The following is a 15,998-nucleotide window of genomic DNA, read 5'->3' as shown; positions in this document are numbered from 1 at the left end:
TGTGATTCATATCACATGTGCTATTACGACAATAAAGATAGTAGAAAAATGAATCTATGTTTCTCTATTTCGCTAGTATCTTTGACCTCCTTTTTAACTTTGACCAATCTTTTCTATTTTGACCTTTTTAGAAATCCACATTTATCACCAACATGGTCTTTTCGCTTGTTCGTTCTCGTTCATCCGATAAATTTAAAAGTTTTATTGTAATTCGTCCAGAAATTGACCTTCACAATCGAAAATCTACTGTATAATTTTCACTTGCTCCAACTGAGTTTCGAACCATAATACTATGTAAATCTATCAAATGTATAGGTGGAGAGGGGAAGAATGTTTATATTAGTTCAATATAAAACAATAAAGTGAAATGATATGTAATCTATTCTTTAATATTCATAATTTTCTTCAAGAAAAATTTATTTTTTATTTATGTAATTTAAACTATCAATAATAATTTTATATTAAATTCATTGAATTTGATAAAATTTGTTTATATTTATTCAATAATAAAAAAATATATAAAGCAAATAAAATTAAACACTAATAAGCTTAATTTCATAATGTCCATAATCTTTTATCATTTTTATTAATTTATATATCAAATTTAATTATATTATATAATTTTACATTTTTTCATATAATATATAAAAAAATAGCAATAATATGAATTTATATATATTAAATAAATATTTAATTTCTCATGCACACTAGCTCACCCAGGGAACATAGATGAGGATTTGCCCCGCTGTCTAAATGCTACCGGCTACGCCGGTACACAAGTAAGCCCTTGATAAGTGTTCTCACCTCTGCTGTAGGGCTGTAGCGTCATCGATCTAAATAGCTCTCTTCCTCTTCCATTTCATCTTCCTCGACTTCTCCTCCTTCTATTTACCTCCCTCATGATGACCCTGAGCAGGGTGCGGCGGGGGCCCTGAGGGCGAGGGTTTCGCCTTTTTGCCACATCGACTTCTCCTCCTTCTCTTCCTCGAACCCTTCGGCGATTTCCTCTTCGCCGCTTTCAAGATCTCGAGCCGCTGCTATCAGTGGGTTCGTAGTTTGATCCGGGTTGGAGATCGCCTCTTTGAAGGTGATTTCGTCACATTCTCATCCAAGTGGAGTTCGAATTTTGTACTTCAAACGCATTTTGGAAGCAGATCTGGTTTCTGACCCTCTTCTGGAAGTATTGTTTTGATGGCGAGTCTTTCTGCGGGGTTTTGATCTTGCTCTCTTTTGGAAATGGAGGGCTTGAGATCGAAGTGCAGAATCGTAGCTCTGGTGGTTCTGTTCGTGTGGGTGGCTTTTTTGGGGCTGTACGAATTGCTGAAACCAGTTCCGAATGGGTGCATCATGACGTACATGTATCCGACCTACATCCCTATCCCCGCGCCTGCCAATGTCTCTTCGAACAAGTACGGGCTGTTCCTGTACCATGAAGGCTGGAAGACGATTGATTTCACTGATCATCTAAAGAAAATTGATGGCATTCCTGTTCTTTTTATACCTGGAAATGGTGGAAGCTATAAGCAGGTAAGCCCCTGTCGTCACTCTTGTCAGTGTATAGAGTACAGTGCTCCACATTCTCTAATTTTGTTAGCCTTGAAAAGTCCTATTCTTTATGTGAAAAGATTGTACAATGTTCTATCCAAGTTATTAAGGAAAATCTCGTGCTCAAAGAGAATGCATACTCTACAAAAATGGGGCACTAAGGATATTGCTGTGACTTATACTTTGACATTAACAAGTTGTTGACTAGAGATATACTTCATTTCAGTTAGTGGAATTGTTGGTGCTTTAACATTTATCAACTCTTTTCATGAAAGCAAAACTGCACAAATGCAGCATATCTACAAACAATCTTTTAATTTGCTACAATAGTTCTATCAAAGTCCTTGACTTTGTATACACTTGATCAAGCTTGCTTAAAAGTATGCATACTAACTTTACACTATTGGTCCGTGTCACCAGTTAGTCATGGAGCATCGGTAATTTAACATGTAAATAATAAATCCACTTCTCTTACCTAAAATTTATGTAATTTCCAAAATGTTAATCTACTATGATATTCATAAAAAAAATTAAAATCAAATTTCAATATGCGAATTAGCATTTCGTTTTCTATCTTTTGAGTTTTCCTAGCATTGATTATGAATTTTTTTGGTAAGCTATTTCTAGCTTTTTTACATTTTTATTGTCTTTCTAGGTTCGATCTTTGGCCGCTGAATCTGCAAGGGCATACCAAGGAGGACCACTTGAGTTATCTTACTATAGGGAATCATCTATGATACTTGAAAAGACCGGAGAATTAGATTTTTCGTTGGAAGATATGGAGAACTTTGCTCTTCCTAGCCAATATAATCGCAAGCTTGATTGGTTTGCTGTGGATCTTGAGGAGGAACATTCTGCAATGGATGGACAGATACTTGTGGAACATACTGAATATGTTGTCTACGCAATCCACAGGGTATATTTATCATTTCAACATTCTAAGTATTTATTTATATGTGAAGGGAGGATTTACTATACTTGGCTAACAATGTATAGGCCTTCAGAACTTTTTCTATGTGCATGATTGAGGGCTTTTTTTTTTAAATTCTGATCTGATAAGAATTTACTGAGTATTAGCATGCAAACATTGCTTAAATTTATATTTTTTGCTCCCGTTGAAGGATCTTTTGGATTTTGAACAAGAATATACAAGTGGTTTTTTTTGACACATATCAGTTTTGTATACCAAGCTGTTAGTATTCTTTTGATCATCTAAAAAATTCACATACTTCCAACCTTCACACGTCAATTATATATTTTTTTTCTCAATATCCATCACTATATGTTCTTACACATGTAGTCATTAAACATGCTCTAGTTGTTCAGTCTCTTTGCTGGCTTGTTGGGTTTTCCTAGTAGGAGTATTTCTTAGCAAATTATAAATTGTGCTGATGGCATAACTCCCAACTTACTTTTACTTTCAATTCTTAGTTCGGATCTCAGCAGTTAATTTAATGAAAGATTGCAATTTTTATGCTGGATTATCTGTTTTAACCTTCTTTTCCTTTGAAGATAAATAATATTTTGATCTGCCATCATGCATGTAAATAGTTAAACATTGCTGCTGACACATGTCCTATATGATCTTGTAGATCTTGGACCAATATCGAGAATCTCAGGAAGCACTGTCTAAAGAAGGTGCTGAAATTTCTGGAGGCTTGCCTTCAAGTGTGATATTAGTTGGGCATTCAATGGGAGGCTTTGTAGCTAGAGCTGCAACTGTTCATCCAAACTTGCAGAGCTCAGCTGTGGCAACTATAATAACTCTTTCCAGTCCACACCAGTATGTTCTCTTATCTTTGTGTGTGCACATTATCAAATTTTTTTTGTATGGATACTTAATCCCTGATAGACTAGAGTTAAATGGTTTCCAGATCACCTCCAATTGCGCTGCAACCATCTTTGGGACATTATTTTTCCCAAGTTAATGAAAAATGGAGAAAGGGTTATGAGCCACAAACCAATAATGGTGGCCAAATTATCTCTAATCCAAAGTTATCTCATGTTGTTATTGTTTCGGTAGCTGGAGGCATATATGATTACCAGGTTTTTCCCTTTCTTTTTCTGCATGCTAGAAGTTTTTACTTTTCTTTTGATAAATTGTGGAAGAGATAATTGTGATGCACATATGCTTTCATGTCTTTTTTCCTTTATGTTAATGTATGGTACAATGTGTGTTCAATCTTGGTTTTATGTTTGGTGATTGCTTTCCAAATCAATGGTGTAAGTCATTTCAAGCCTTGATTTATGAGTTTAAAAATGACAGCTTTATCAATAGCATGCACAATGTGACACCTTCCCATTTTTTTCTCTGTTGTATTGTTCCTGCATCTGTCTTTTTGCTATTCTGCTCAAAGGTCCTTTGCTATCTGTGCAAAATAGGACAACATCCTAGTTCTTGTTCTAAATTTTTAATGGAGTTGTCCACATTTAGGGTTACACATTTTTTTCTATTTTGCACAGTTGGTTCAACCAACTGTTCATGCTCATGTGAATGGTGACTTTGACGATGAGAGTATTTTCACAAATATTCTAACTTATGGCAGATACATTTTTTTGATGGACGTATTTACAGATTCGTTCCAAATTGGCCTCTTTAGAAGGAATTGTTCCATCTACTAATGGTTTTACAATAGGGAGCTCTGGTATGAAAAATGTTTGGCTTTCTATGGAGCACCAGTGTATTCTTTGGTGCAATCAACTAGTTGTACAGGTCAGCACATTTACAACCTTGTATATGAATAAGTTTGGTCTATGAATCATTTGCGTGCCAATGATTTTTTGCAGGTATCACATGCTCTTCTTTCTTTTGTAAACTCTGGTACTGGTAAAAAATATCCAAGTGTAGCACAAAGGATTCTTGTGTTGACAAAAATGCTTCAGAGTGAGATCCCTCGCAGTCTAAATTGGCCAAGATTTGTGAAACCATCTGTGCCTTCAAGGATGTTTCCTCTCGAGGATGTTGGACATGCTACTGGTAGTTTTCATCTCATTACACAGAAAATTAGTGTCTTCTGAACAAAGTTTAAAGTTGTTTGTGCATGAAACTGTTCAAACTAAAGACTTATCAGTACAGGTTGATTGTCTTTAGCTCATATGTTTATGTTCCTTTCCATTCAAAAAGGAGAGTTTATTCAGTGTTATCTTGTTAAGATATAAACATGTAATTTATATTAAGTAAACATAATTTGAGGTTTGTACATTCAAGTCACAAAAAGGAAACATGTGAAAAATTGTCATTTCCTCCTATTTTCTGGGGATGACCTATTGATATTATATATTTCACAAAAATTGCTGTAGATGCTTTCTTACAGTGCACAATTGAATAATATATATATACATATATTCCTTTTTTAGTAAATATCAATTGATCGTAGTCTAAAAAATTTTTAAAAATATTTTATGGAGTTGTTATAAAATGCAGTGGCAAAGATATCCCCTTTTATTTTTCTTTTCATTTTTCAATTTTGTTTCTTAAACAAACACAAAATTAGAATCATGTAGTATTCAAACCTTTTCACATTCTGTGTTAACAGTCTAACACTATGGCTTATGTCAACATTGTTTTTCTTCTAAAAAGCAAAATTGTGAAAGTTTTTTTTCCTAGTGCCTAATGCGCTGAACTCTTATTTAGTAGAAGAACTTGAAGTTTTTCAAACTAAACAACTGCAGATCATTTTATTCATTCTATATCCTTGAACCTTACATCAACTAATTTGATCTTTATAGCTTTTCCCAACTTTTTCTAAATTTGATCGTTTGTTTTTCTTGCGGTAATTTTTACATTGATGTTCACATTCTCACATTATACAATTTTCCTTTTGCCCCTCCTTTCTCCTTTATATTGTTACTTTTTCTTCTTGATTTGTCTGTTTAATCCTTCATTAGATTAGAGTTCCTTGTCATCTCTTCTAAACCCTGTTGATGGATATCTTCTAAATGATAGCTTTTATTATACTTTTATAACTTATATATTGACACTTGTGTTTATTATTGTTAATTACATTTTGAAGCAAATAAATTATTGTTTTTTTTTATTGCTTTTGGACTATTAACATTTTATTACTTATTGACTATTTCTTTATAATTTTCTTTTACATTATCAAGAATTTATGGTAACTCCAAAGAGTTGTATTGCTGATCTTATTACTTCAGAGACAACCTGATAATATTATGATTCAAAGTTCTAAATAAGGTCACTGATACTGGGCTTGCAGAACCATCAGTACAGGATCGATATTCTTGTCTTCCCTCTTTCAACTGGAATGAAGATGACCTTGAGAAAGATCTCTACATAGAATCAAGCACTGTGACTGTTTTGGCAATGGATGGGAAAAGGCGGTGGTTGGACATAAAGAAACTGGTAAATTTGACCTAGTCATAACATTTTTACTTATGGGTGTGGTTTAAAATGAATGTTTCTTTCTTAGGTGGCTCCGTGCTTTGTTCTTTGGTTATTTTTTTGTTTTGGTGAGACTTAAATGCTTGTAGAATGGGTTTCAAAGTTCCAATACTTTTCTCTGTAGGCAATAGATGGTATTGCCTCTCATTCTTTACTCAAACTGGTATTTATAGACAATATTACTAGGTACAATCCAGTAGGTTGTTCTAGTGAACTTGTTAAATCAGTGATCTGGAGTTTAAAGAGTAATTCTCTTAGACTTAAAACTAGTTTATTGTCTTGGTTGTGAAATGAAAATACAATGAAATTATCTATTGATCATTTATCCCCTCAGTGGGAGAGAATTTTTTGGTGATGATTGTCTAATTTAGTAAACTTGATTTGTTGGTTCTTTAGAGATTTTTTGTTGACTCATTTGAATGATTTTTTGTATTGCATAATTGAAATTTCAACTACTTTCAGGGTTCAAATGGCAGAGGACATTTCATGTTTGTAACAAACCTTGCCCCTTGTTCTGGGGTTAGACTTCACTTGTGGCATGAGAAGACAAAAAAGGTGTCAGCAAATGAACTTCCTGTTAGTAGGAGAGTTATAGAGGTGACTACAAAGATGGTTCACATTCCTGCAGGACCAGCCCCAAGACAGGTGCCAATTCTGCTACATCTTCTGCTGATTCTTTTCAAATCACAATTTATTGGTTTCGAAAACGAAAATTTCTTTGTAAATTTGCTCCCGCTCCCATTTTTTCCCCCAGAAATCTTGTTTTCTTAAATTAAGCACATAAAGCTTCTCCTTTGATGTATAGAGGCAATTTATGTTCTAAAGTCACTGTCTATCAGATTGAACCAGGAAGCCAAACAGAACAAGCACCTCCATCCTCCTTTCTTCAATTAAGTCCTGAGGAGTTGCATGGTTTCCGATTCTTGACCATTTCAGTTGCACCTCGATTGGTATGGTCTTCTTTTCTGTGAAGCTTTACCATGCATTGCATTTACATCTAGTCATGAAACTTTTGGAGATTAACATCTAGTAAAGGAATTATGTTTTTATCTGTTATTGGTGTGTGATGTGTCCATGCAAATTTTTGCGACCCTAATATTTGCATGTTTGAAGCTATTAATAAATTTTATGCTTGTAACTTGACTTTGCTTGTGTGAGTTAGGATCAATGCCCTAACTATTCTTTTTCCAACCATTTGGCCCTTCAAGAAACTGGATTATCTAGGGGGGATTGGATGGATGTTTATATTGATCTAGATCAGGTAGAGGCTTATGTTGACCTAAATTATGGAACTTTGGATATATCATAGATGATATTGGCTAGTTATCATGGTAAAGCTTTATATGTACCTAAGCTCTCTCAAAAAGGAAAAATGACTTTTATTTTCAGTCCTAAGCATTTTTTGGTCTGCATTTTCAGAATCTAATCACACCAATGTTAGTGTTTTCAATTCTCCAAGTGGCTACTCAAAGATGCTTAGTGTTTATATGTGGCGATTTCATTGGTCAATTTTATCCCATGGTCACTGTCAGACCTACTTAAGAACATTGTGTCCATTATTCGAAAAAGTAAACTCATTATTGTGCAGCTGTTTTTTATCCTAACTTTTTGGGTCATCTATATGGATTTTATCCTCCATTGAGTTATATGTGAGTCTATATCACTTCAAAAATAAATAAACCTTGAATTTTATTTCCTTAACCATCATTTCTAGGCTTCTGTCATTTCAGAAAATCTTTGTAAGCATATAAGTTATTAAGTAGTTCCTGTTTTAAGAAAAGAAATGCACTTGCAAGATTCTTAATCTAATTATTTTTCCTTGTCCAGACTGTATCAGGTAGACCTCCCCCAGCTGCTTCTATGGCAGTTGGACAATTCTTCAATCCTAAGGAAGGAGAAAGAGAATTCTCTGTCGCCACACTTCTTCATTCTAGCTATGTTCAAGAGGTTCATACTTAAGAAGATAACAATAGGTTATTTTGGTTAAATTGAGTATTGGGTTTGTGCCACCAAAGATATTTGTTCTTTTTCATTTTAGTAAAATCTACATAATCATTGATTGGATTGTTGCAGGAGATTTTGCTCAAGGAAGATCATCCACTTGCTGTCAATTTGTCATTCTCCTTAAGCCTTGGCATTTTACCAGCTACTTTGTCACTGAAGACAATAGGCTGTGGGATAAAGACTGCTGCTGAGCAAACTCCAGAGGAGCAAAGCAGTGAGCTTTAGTTAAACCTTTCTTAGTTCTTCCAATTAAGTTTTGGTTAACATCTAGGCAGTCCTTTCTTTCGGACTATTATATCTTTGTGTTTGTGTATGATTGTTGTGTTTCACTGTGTTTAGTCCTGAATACCTTAAGCACAACTAGTTTTTGTTGAGGTCATACTTATGTACGAGGCGCTAGGTGTTTATTTCTAAATATGTCATTCATGATAATGTAATGTAGAAGTGAACTGCCTATATAGCGGAGTTTTAGATTTTTCGACTTCAATATGCCATCTATGCCCTGGGCAACTGCTCAATCGCATGACCTTTCTTTTGATTCTTTTGTGTGGCTTATCATCTGTTACAATGGTCTCCAATAGTCTTATCTATGTAGCAGTCTTCTTGCAGCCTCCCAGAGTCAAATACATTATTTTGACTAGCTGTGGCTAACCATCTTAAATGAATGAAAGCACATTATTATTCATAGAATAGAATGGCTCTAGGCACTTGCTTACACCTTTCCAAGCACTAAATAGGAAAAGAACAAGTGAAACCATAAAAATTCAGTTTGAAATTGCTTGGAAAGGCCAAGCACTTGCTTTAACGCTTGCCTTTTCATCTTTCCGTAGGATCCTTTATTTGGTTAGATTAGAGGTGGCTAAAGAGTCAAATGTTTGGAACATTGAAAGTAGGTGGATCATGTCTGATTGAATTGATGAGATCATGAAGGAATAAGAAAAGTTCAAACTGAGAGAGAACATAGCATAATGATGTTATATGATAAGGGATCTCTGCAAGTTATGTGCACTAAGCAACCTAAAGCTACTACATATTGAGCTTTTTCTCTTTGTCCAGGTTTCATACCATGATATTTACCCAATGTTGACAGTTGTCTGCATTTGCAGAGTTTTGCAAACTTCGCTGTTTCCCACCTGTCGCTTTCGCTTGGGATCCACAATCGGGTTTACATATCATTCCTAACTTGTATAGTGAGACTATAATTGTGGATTCTTCACCTGCAATGTTTGATTCTAGTTCAGAGACTGGCAAGACAATTGTGTTATTGTTGGTAAATGCACTGTTGCTTCTTGTGTTTTGTTTTTAAATTTTTTATTATTTTTAGAGAATTTAAATGTACTCATCTTTTTGCTCTGTGGTATTTTTTTTTTTTTTTGCATCAAATTCATTGCAGATGGATCCACATTGTTCATATAGTATGGGCCTGTCTGTCTCTTTACCTTCTGCTGCCAGTAGATTCTGTCTTTCTTATTTTTCACAGGTGAACTTTTTTTCTGTGATAGATGCCTTTAAGGTTCTTGCACTCCTTTTCTGTAATAACCATATATTCTCCACTAAAATTGCATAAGATAAATGTTCAATATTTTGTGAAAAGTAATAGGAAACTAATTTGTTAATAATAAATCTTCAACCTTTGGGCAAAAGTTAATTCAACAATGGACATCACAAGTAAATTAGCTTTCTTTTAAAAAAATAGGAAAATAAGAATAGGTCGCTTTCTCCATGTGATGATAGTTATGACCTACTTTGGAATTTTTGGATAGAGTTAAATTGTGATTTTAATTTGCTAGATCACATTGATATTTTAGATATAGGATTTTATCACTACGTACATCTACATGTAATTATCTGTCACAATGGAATAGGCATTACCATCTTTCCTTTCCTCCCAACTTATTAAAATTGATGCATGCACTTCTTCTTTGTGGCTGAAACACTTTTTCTCGTTGCAGTTTTTCATATTTTTCTCTAACATTTATTGGAAGTTGACACAAACTATTCAACTTTGCAGATCACTGGTTTCATGATCGCTGCAGTCTTTTTTGCTCTGAATCGGCAAGCACGGGCTTGGGAGCTCGATACATCTGTGCCTTCCATTTTGTCAGCAATAGAGTCTAATTTGAGAATACCACTCCCATTCTTCTTCTGTGCTGTGCTACCAGTTTTCATATCTTTTCCAGTTATATTACTGACAAGAACTCAGTTACCTCCAATTGCAAACTACATTTCAGTTTCAATATTGTGTTATTTAGTCGCAAATGGAGCCATCATGATTTTGATCTTCAGTTCTCTTCTAGTCCTATACACTGTTGCAGCGGTACATGTTTATATTAGGAAAAGGTCAGTGCTTTCCTTATTGGATCTTTGTGCAATCTTCAACTGCTTACACAGTTCTTATAACCGTCATCTCTTTTTTAGTTGTCAAGGAGCCATTCATGCTACAAACATTTTTATGCATCCGTTTTTCTAACGATAAGGGTGATTTTACATGCCTGCACTTGGTTACTCAGCACTTTGAAGACTAGTAAATAGTTGTGGTATATAAATTGTTAAGCTACATACCTTAAAATTTTTCAAATAGTGTGTTCACTTTGAGAGATGCTCCTTCCCAAGGAAAAATCTACTCTTAAACAAACATGATATTCCTAAGTTTGGTTACAAAAAACAACCTTGGGATACCAATTCCCATAGAATTATGATTCCCAGTTCATAAGGAATAGCTAATTGCTTACTAGTAATTCTGGAGTCTTTTCCAAATATTTATTGGTTAATCTTTGTTGATTTTAAAAATATTTATTGGCTTTCAGCTGGATGGCATGGGAAGACAGCTTTGTCCTTTTTCGCCAAATTCTTAGGTTTACCTCATTCTTCTGTTCAATGAAGGTAAACTACTTCTAACTCTTCCTATTTGTTATATCTATAGCATCTGCGCTTCACTTTGAACCACTCAAACAGATAGTGCAGGTTCTGAAGAACAACGCAAGTCTTGTGGTGGCATTTGCTGCAATTCCACTCATCTATTTCATTCATCCAGCTCTTGGCCTTCTTGTATTCCTTTTATCTCATGCTTTCAATTGTCATGCTGCTCTATGCAGGTATTCTTCCAACAAATTTAACGTTTCACTTTGATCAATTTATTACATTTTTTTCTCACAAAATTCAATATTTCATCCTCGACAAACTTTGCGACTGCAACTTTTTTGCCTTGGAAATTATAGTTTCTACAGGCTAACTTGTGCTGGTTTTTCAACTAATTCTGTCACATTCTTCTATGGAGTCATTAACTAATACAAGATACTTGTGGGAGAAAAATACATAATATTCATGATTTATATGAACTTCAACTTCATTATAGCCTGATTCACCTTGGATATAAAATACCGCCATCCTATTTATTTTGCTACTAATTCTTTTGCCCATTAGTTCAATTGTTCAAGTAAATGTTGGATGCTGTACATTCACTTGACCCTTTTTCTTCATCGACGTTTGGCCTAGTTCAACTTTCCAAAAAATAGCACCTTCTAATTATGGTGATATAGAACTTTTTATTTAGTTTCACTAAAGTCTATCTATATGGTTATTTAAAAAAAACAGTTCTTTCTATCTTTAGTAAACCTTCTAATCATTGTCTTTAATTTTACCATTCTAAGAGCTTATTTCATTCTTGTAACAGCTTTTTAACGGCTTCATTGCGCAGTCATGCTCAAAGGAAAGAACACTCTGATTCTAGAACTTATCACAAGCCATCTATACAATCCCCTGAACGAGCCAATGATGGTTTTGACCCACTACTTCCTCTTGATGAAAGCTATTCCCCTACCACATCGAAAAGCTTCAGTGACAGTCAGCTTGAATACTTCAACTACCAGCTCAGCATACTGATCTTGCACCTTCTTGCGTTACTCATGTTTCTACCATCGCTAATTGCTTGGTTCCAGGTATGGGTTTTATATTCCTGAACATCTGCGGCCCAAAAAACGTTGTAGCACCGTCCCAACTTTCATAATGGATGTCGCATTTGATTTGTATTACTTGTGCTCATCTTCACCCATTTTCTTAATTTTCGTTTCAGAGAATCAGGTTGGGACAGAGCTTCCCTTGGCTTATTGATTCTATTCTATGCACCGGGGTTATTCTGCATGGCCTTTTCGGCTCAAGGCCAGACGTGAACTCCATTTCTGTGCCCATACAGTGGACTCGTCGAAGCGAAGCTGGTCTAAGCCTTGCCTACCTTCTTGCCGGATACTTTACTTTCATCAACGCTCTCTTTTCAGCCCCTTATAAAGCACTCTATGCAATGGCTGCCATCGGCACTTTATGTTGCATTGTAAAGATTATCGATAGAAGGAACAGGTCTAGAAATAAGCGGAGACATTCTCATAAGCACTGACTACAAACTTATCCACGGTCCACTCCACCGCAAGGAAATCATCCGTTTCATTTGGCCATTGCCTCATGGTTGGATTTGTATTCATATCCTGGATTACCATATACGTATCGAGTTGGCAAAATGCAGGTCTTATTTAACTTTTCACTGTAGAGTTCTTTTCGCCTTCTCCAAGTTGCTATTTGTTCCTTAAAGCCAAATTTTAGTTGTGCGTCATTTTTGAAGTGACTATGCATCGATGTGAGTTGTTCCTAAGAATCTATATCTAAACATTTTCTATGTTTCCTTTTAATACAAAGGCAGATGCTTTATTTGAGTCCCAAGTGCACGATATTGTAGCAAAGGTTAAGGGGAGCCTGAGTGAGTCTTGCTATATTTTGCTATTTTACTCTGCATATTCGTTCGGTAATACTCCTGTACAACTCTGGATGCCTGGATGCACTTAGGATGCCTCAATTTTCAAAAAGTGAATCAAGATGTTCGGAATTGTAAAAGTCGCTTAGGAGTGTATATAGAACGGGTGTGTAGAATAACAAATCTCTCTCTCTATATATAAATATGATATCTTGCACACTTATGGACGATTCTTTGTGGTCCAAGCGTTCGGAAATAGTTCCGAGTGCGTCGTGTTCCGATTCATTTCTGAGAATTGATGCGTTTGAGAGTGTTTTCAGGCGCCTGGATTGCAAAGGATCGCCCATGAGTGTGCAGGGTAAGGGTACGTAGGCAAAAAAAATATTTCTTCTCTATATATAATTTTGATATGCTGCGCATCTTGCTTTCGTGCCCCTGTTGTATGATTGAGTCAAGGCATGTGGAAGTGATTTAGGCACCTCGAGCAAGTCAAAGTCAGATCACCTAAATCACTTCCAGGTGACCTAACTCTTCAATTAATATGTATGCAACTGGTGTGTGTGTGTATATATATATATATATATATATATACACGCGTGTCGGGCATGCTAACATCACTCTCTATATATAAAAGGAAATGATATGTTGTTCGATTCTCATGCCTAATTTCTATTGGTACAAGTTGCACTAACGGTCTAACTCAGATTTTGATGAATGACAAAATTAAGTTAGGTTTAATGCGATCTAACGATTTAACTAAGTGTGCAGGAGAAGTTCAGATAGGTCGACGGGCTGACTGGATATCTGACACGAAATCTAGTTAGGTCGACGGGCTGACCGAATATCTGGAAAGAAATCTAGTTAGGTCGACAGGCTGACTGGATAGCTGATATGAAGTCCAGATAGGTCGACGGGCTGACCGGATATCTGGCACGAACTCTAGCTTGGTCAATGGGCCGACCGGATAGCTGGTATAAAGTCCAGACAGGTCGACGGCCTGACCAGATGTCTGGCAAAGTGATAAGTTAAGGTAAGTCATTGGAGGAGAGTGACTTAGTGAGAATGTGTTCCCCGTTTGAGGGAACAGTAGGCGTCGATCCAACTTAGATCCATTTGGAAAATCTGAGTTGAGATCTTGACTAGATTCTGATCTTGAGGAGACAGAATCTAATTACTATTGTTGGCTATAATTGTGTAACACTTGTTTTGCAGGGTAATATAAGTTTTATTGTCTCGGACTAACTTTATTTTACAGGAAATAAAGGCAGCTAGAAAAGGTGGTCCGGGCGCCCGGAATGTCCAAAATAAATCTTGTCGTCGGCTTGGAGCACGTTGATTGGATGACTGACGTCACTGTCCAGGCGCCCAGAAGGTATCTAGGCGCTCGGAATTGCCTATATAAGTAGCCTTCCACCTGGAGCACAAAACACAACTTCTCTCTGCAACTGCTTTCTTGCGCACTTCTCCAAAGGCGCTCCTACGACGCTGTGAAGCTTCTCTAACAACCTGCGACTCAGTTTTTATTTTCCTTGTTGTCGGTAACTTTATTTTATAGTTCTTATACTTATTGTGTAACTTTTTTGCGAATTATTAGTGGATTGCCCAATGAAAGTACTCTCACATATGGGCCTTGGAGTAGGAGTCGACGAAGGCTCCGAACTAAGTAAAACTTGGTGTGTTAGTGTCATTTTCGTTATTATTTTTTGCTGCGTATTTTGATTTGATAAAGATTTTTCAACGATCGCTATTCAACCCCTCCCCCTCTCCCTCTAGCGTTCTTTTCAATTTAACAAGTGGTATTAGAGCAAGTACCGCTCTGATTTGGTGCAACCACCAATCAGGCAAAGGGGTGAAAATTTTTGTTTTTCTCTTTTTAGTTTTAAGTTTTTCGACATAATCCAAATTAGTACAATTACCCCTTTGGAAACATTTTCTCGTAGCAATCCAATCTGAATTGGTACAACACCAATTCAGTCTTAATATTTTTATTTTTATTCCACACTACAAATCTAAGACCAAAAGTCTTGGGACCATCTTTGTTTTTCTTTATTGTGTGCAAGAGCAATGACCCAAAATGAGGGATACAACATTGTCCGTCCTACCCTCTTCAATGGCGACAACTTCTAGTACTGGAAGAAGCGAATGGAGGTTTATCTGAAGACCAGCTTCGACCAGTGGTTCAGCATCACCAGAAGCTATAAGGCTCTGGTCAATAATGCCGGAAGTCCAATGGACCCGGAACAGTGGAATCCGGAGATGAAGAAGAAAGCCCAAATAGATTTCAAGGCTCTCAGCACCCTACAGTGCGGGCTAACGAAAGAAGAACTGAACCACGTCGACCCACATGAAAATGCAAAGGAACTGTGGGGCAAGCTCATCGAATTGCACAAGGGAGCCATCGACGCGAAGGTAACCAAAAGAGACCTCTATCTGAATAAACTATTTAATATAAAAATGTAGGAAGGAAAAACTACGAGTCAACTCCACGCAAGGATAAAGGACATCCTCAAGGGGCTTCACAACATCAGCAACCAGATGGAGAACTGTGACCTGATAAGGTATGCCCTTAACGCGTTTCCTTGAAATGCACTATGGGCATCCGTTGTGGATGCTTACAAGATTTCGAAGAATCTTTCTAAATTAAAGCTAGATGAACTATTTTGTAAACTCGAACTCCATGAATAGACTAACTCAAAACAGGTTAAGAAAGGAATTGACCTTTTTGCAGGTTCCTCTAAAGACAAGCCAAGAACCAAACCTGAATCTGAAGGTGAGTTTGACTAAGACCCAGGAGACGAAGAATATTTGGTGAACTCGGTAAGAAAAATGTTCATCGGGAGAAAAAAGAACTTTAGCAAGAATGATTTGCAGAAGATCAACTCCACCACTGATCCTAACAACAAAAATATGATTTACTTCGGATGCAACAAGAAGGGGCACTACAAGAACAAGTGCCCAAAGTTGAATAATGACAAATCAAGAAGAAAGCACTCAAGGTGACGTGGGACGAATCATCTTCGGATGAATCGAACACCAAAGAACAGAAGCACCGAAGTTACCTCGTGCTGATGGCCTGCGAATCAGAATCGGAAGACAGGTCTGAACCCGAATCGAGCCACGATTCCATATTCATTTACGAAGGTTCCGATGAGGTATACCTTAATTTAAGCAAAAAAAATTTAAAATAATTACATGCTTAAATAAAAAATTAACCGAAAATGAAAATCAAAATAAAATGCTCCTTGAGGAAAATCAACACCTCAAGGAACAGATCGGAAATTCTAATCCAAATCAAGTTGTAAAACT

At 36.1% G+C, this 15,998-nt stretch overlaps 2 protein-coding genes across 4 annotated transcripts; both read left to right on the top strand.

Moving 5' to 3' along the window:
* Window positions 1-814: 814 nt before the first annotated feature.
* LOC122033648 lies at window positions 815-12,654 on the top strand. 3 transcript variants are annotated; one of them, XM_042592729.1, is made up of 18 exons: window positions 815-1,527; window positions 2,201-2,461; window positions 3,138-3,328; window positions 3,420-3,591; window positions 4,121-4,258; window positions 4,333-4,522; window positions 5,763-5,908; window positions 6,410-6,592; window positions 6,787-6,897; window positions 7,775-7,894; window positions 8,021-8,165; window positions 9,058-9,221; window positions 9,345-9,431; window positions 9,963-10,291; window positions 10,759-10,834; window positions 10,916-11,046; window positions 11,625-11,889; window positions 12,024-12,654. In XM_042592729.1, the coding sequence occupies exons 1-18, from the start codon at window positions 1,237-1,239 to the stop codon at window positions 12,339-12,341; spliced, it is 3,318 nt and encodes a 1,105-aa protein (XP_042448663.1). In that variant the 5' UTR covers window positions 815-1,236; the 3' UTR covers window positions 12,342-12,654. The 3 variants fall into 3 exon arrangements, with proteins under 3 accessions (XP_042448663.1, XP_042448664.1, XP_042448662.1); XM_042592730.1 differs by having other exon boundaries at window positions 10,907-11,046; window positions 11,649-11,889; XM_042592728.1 differs by having other exon boundaries at window positions 10,907-11,046.
* A 2,180-nt stretch (window positions 12,655-14,834) lies between these two features.
* Window positions 14,835-15,504, top strand: LOC122035301. The gene is made up of 3 exons (XM_042594714.1): window positions 14,835-15,101; window positions 15,153-15,250; window positions 15,393-15,504. Exons 1-3 carry the CDS (start codon window positions 14,835-14,837, stop codon window positions 15,502-15,504), a joined length of 477 nt encoding a protein of 158 aa, XP_042450648.1.
* Window positions 15,505-15,998: the final 494 nt, after the last annotated feature.

This window comes from Zingiber officinale, chromosome 11B (genome assembly GCF_018446385.1).
Source record: "Zingiber officinale cultivar Zhangliang chromosome 11B, Zo_v1.1, whole genome shotgun sequence".
NCBI classification, from domain to species: domain Eukaryota; kingdom Viridiplantae; phylum Streptophyta; class Magnoliopsida; order Zingiberales; family Zingiberaceae; genus Zingiber; species Zingiber officinale.
Note: the sequence above shows the minus strand (reverse complement) of the source record. Positions and strands in the feature narration are given on the sequence as shown.

What these genes read in the sequence shown, in the direction of transcription:
- LOC122033648 (XM_042592728.1), top strand. Translation starts at nt 1,237, where the DNA reads ATGGAGGGCTTGAGATCGAAGTGCAGAATCGTAGCTCTGGTGGTTCTG. An exon ending in CAGGACCAGCCCCAAGACAG is followed by an intron (nt 6,593 to 6,786) that starts GTGCCAATTCTG and finishes ACTGTCTATCAG; the next exon opens with ATTGAACCAGGAAGCCAAAC. An exon ending in TGTCATGCTGCTCTATGCAG is followed by an intron (nt 11,047 to 11,624) that starts GTATTCTTCCAA and finishes TTCTTGTAACAG; the next exon opens with CTTTTTAACGGCTTCATTGC.
- LOC122035301 (XM_042594714.1), top strand. Translation starts at nt 14,835, where the DNA reads ATGGAGGTTTATCTGAAGACCAGCTTCGACCAGTGGTTCAGCATCACC. An exon ending in AGGGAGCCATCGACGCGAAG is followed by an intron (nt 15,102 to 15,152) that starts GTAACCAAAAGA and finishes ATAAAAATGTAG; the next exon opens with GAAGGAAAAACTACGAGTCA. An exon ending in GAGAACTGTGACCTGATAAG is followed by an intron (nt 15,251 to 15,392) that starts GTATGCCCTTAA and finishes AACTCAAAACAG; the next exon opens with GTTAAGAAAGGAATTGACCT.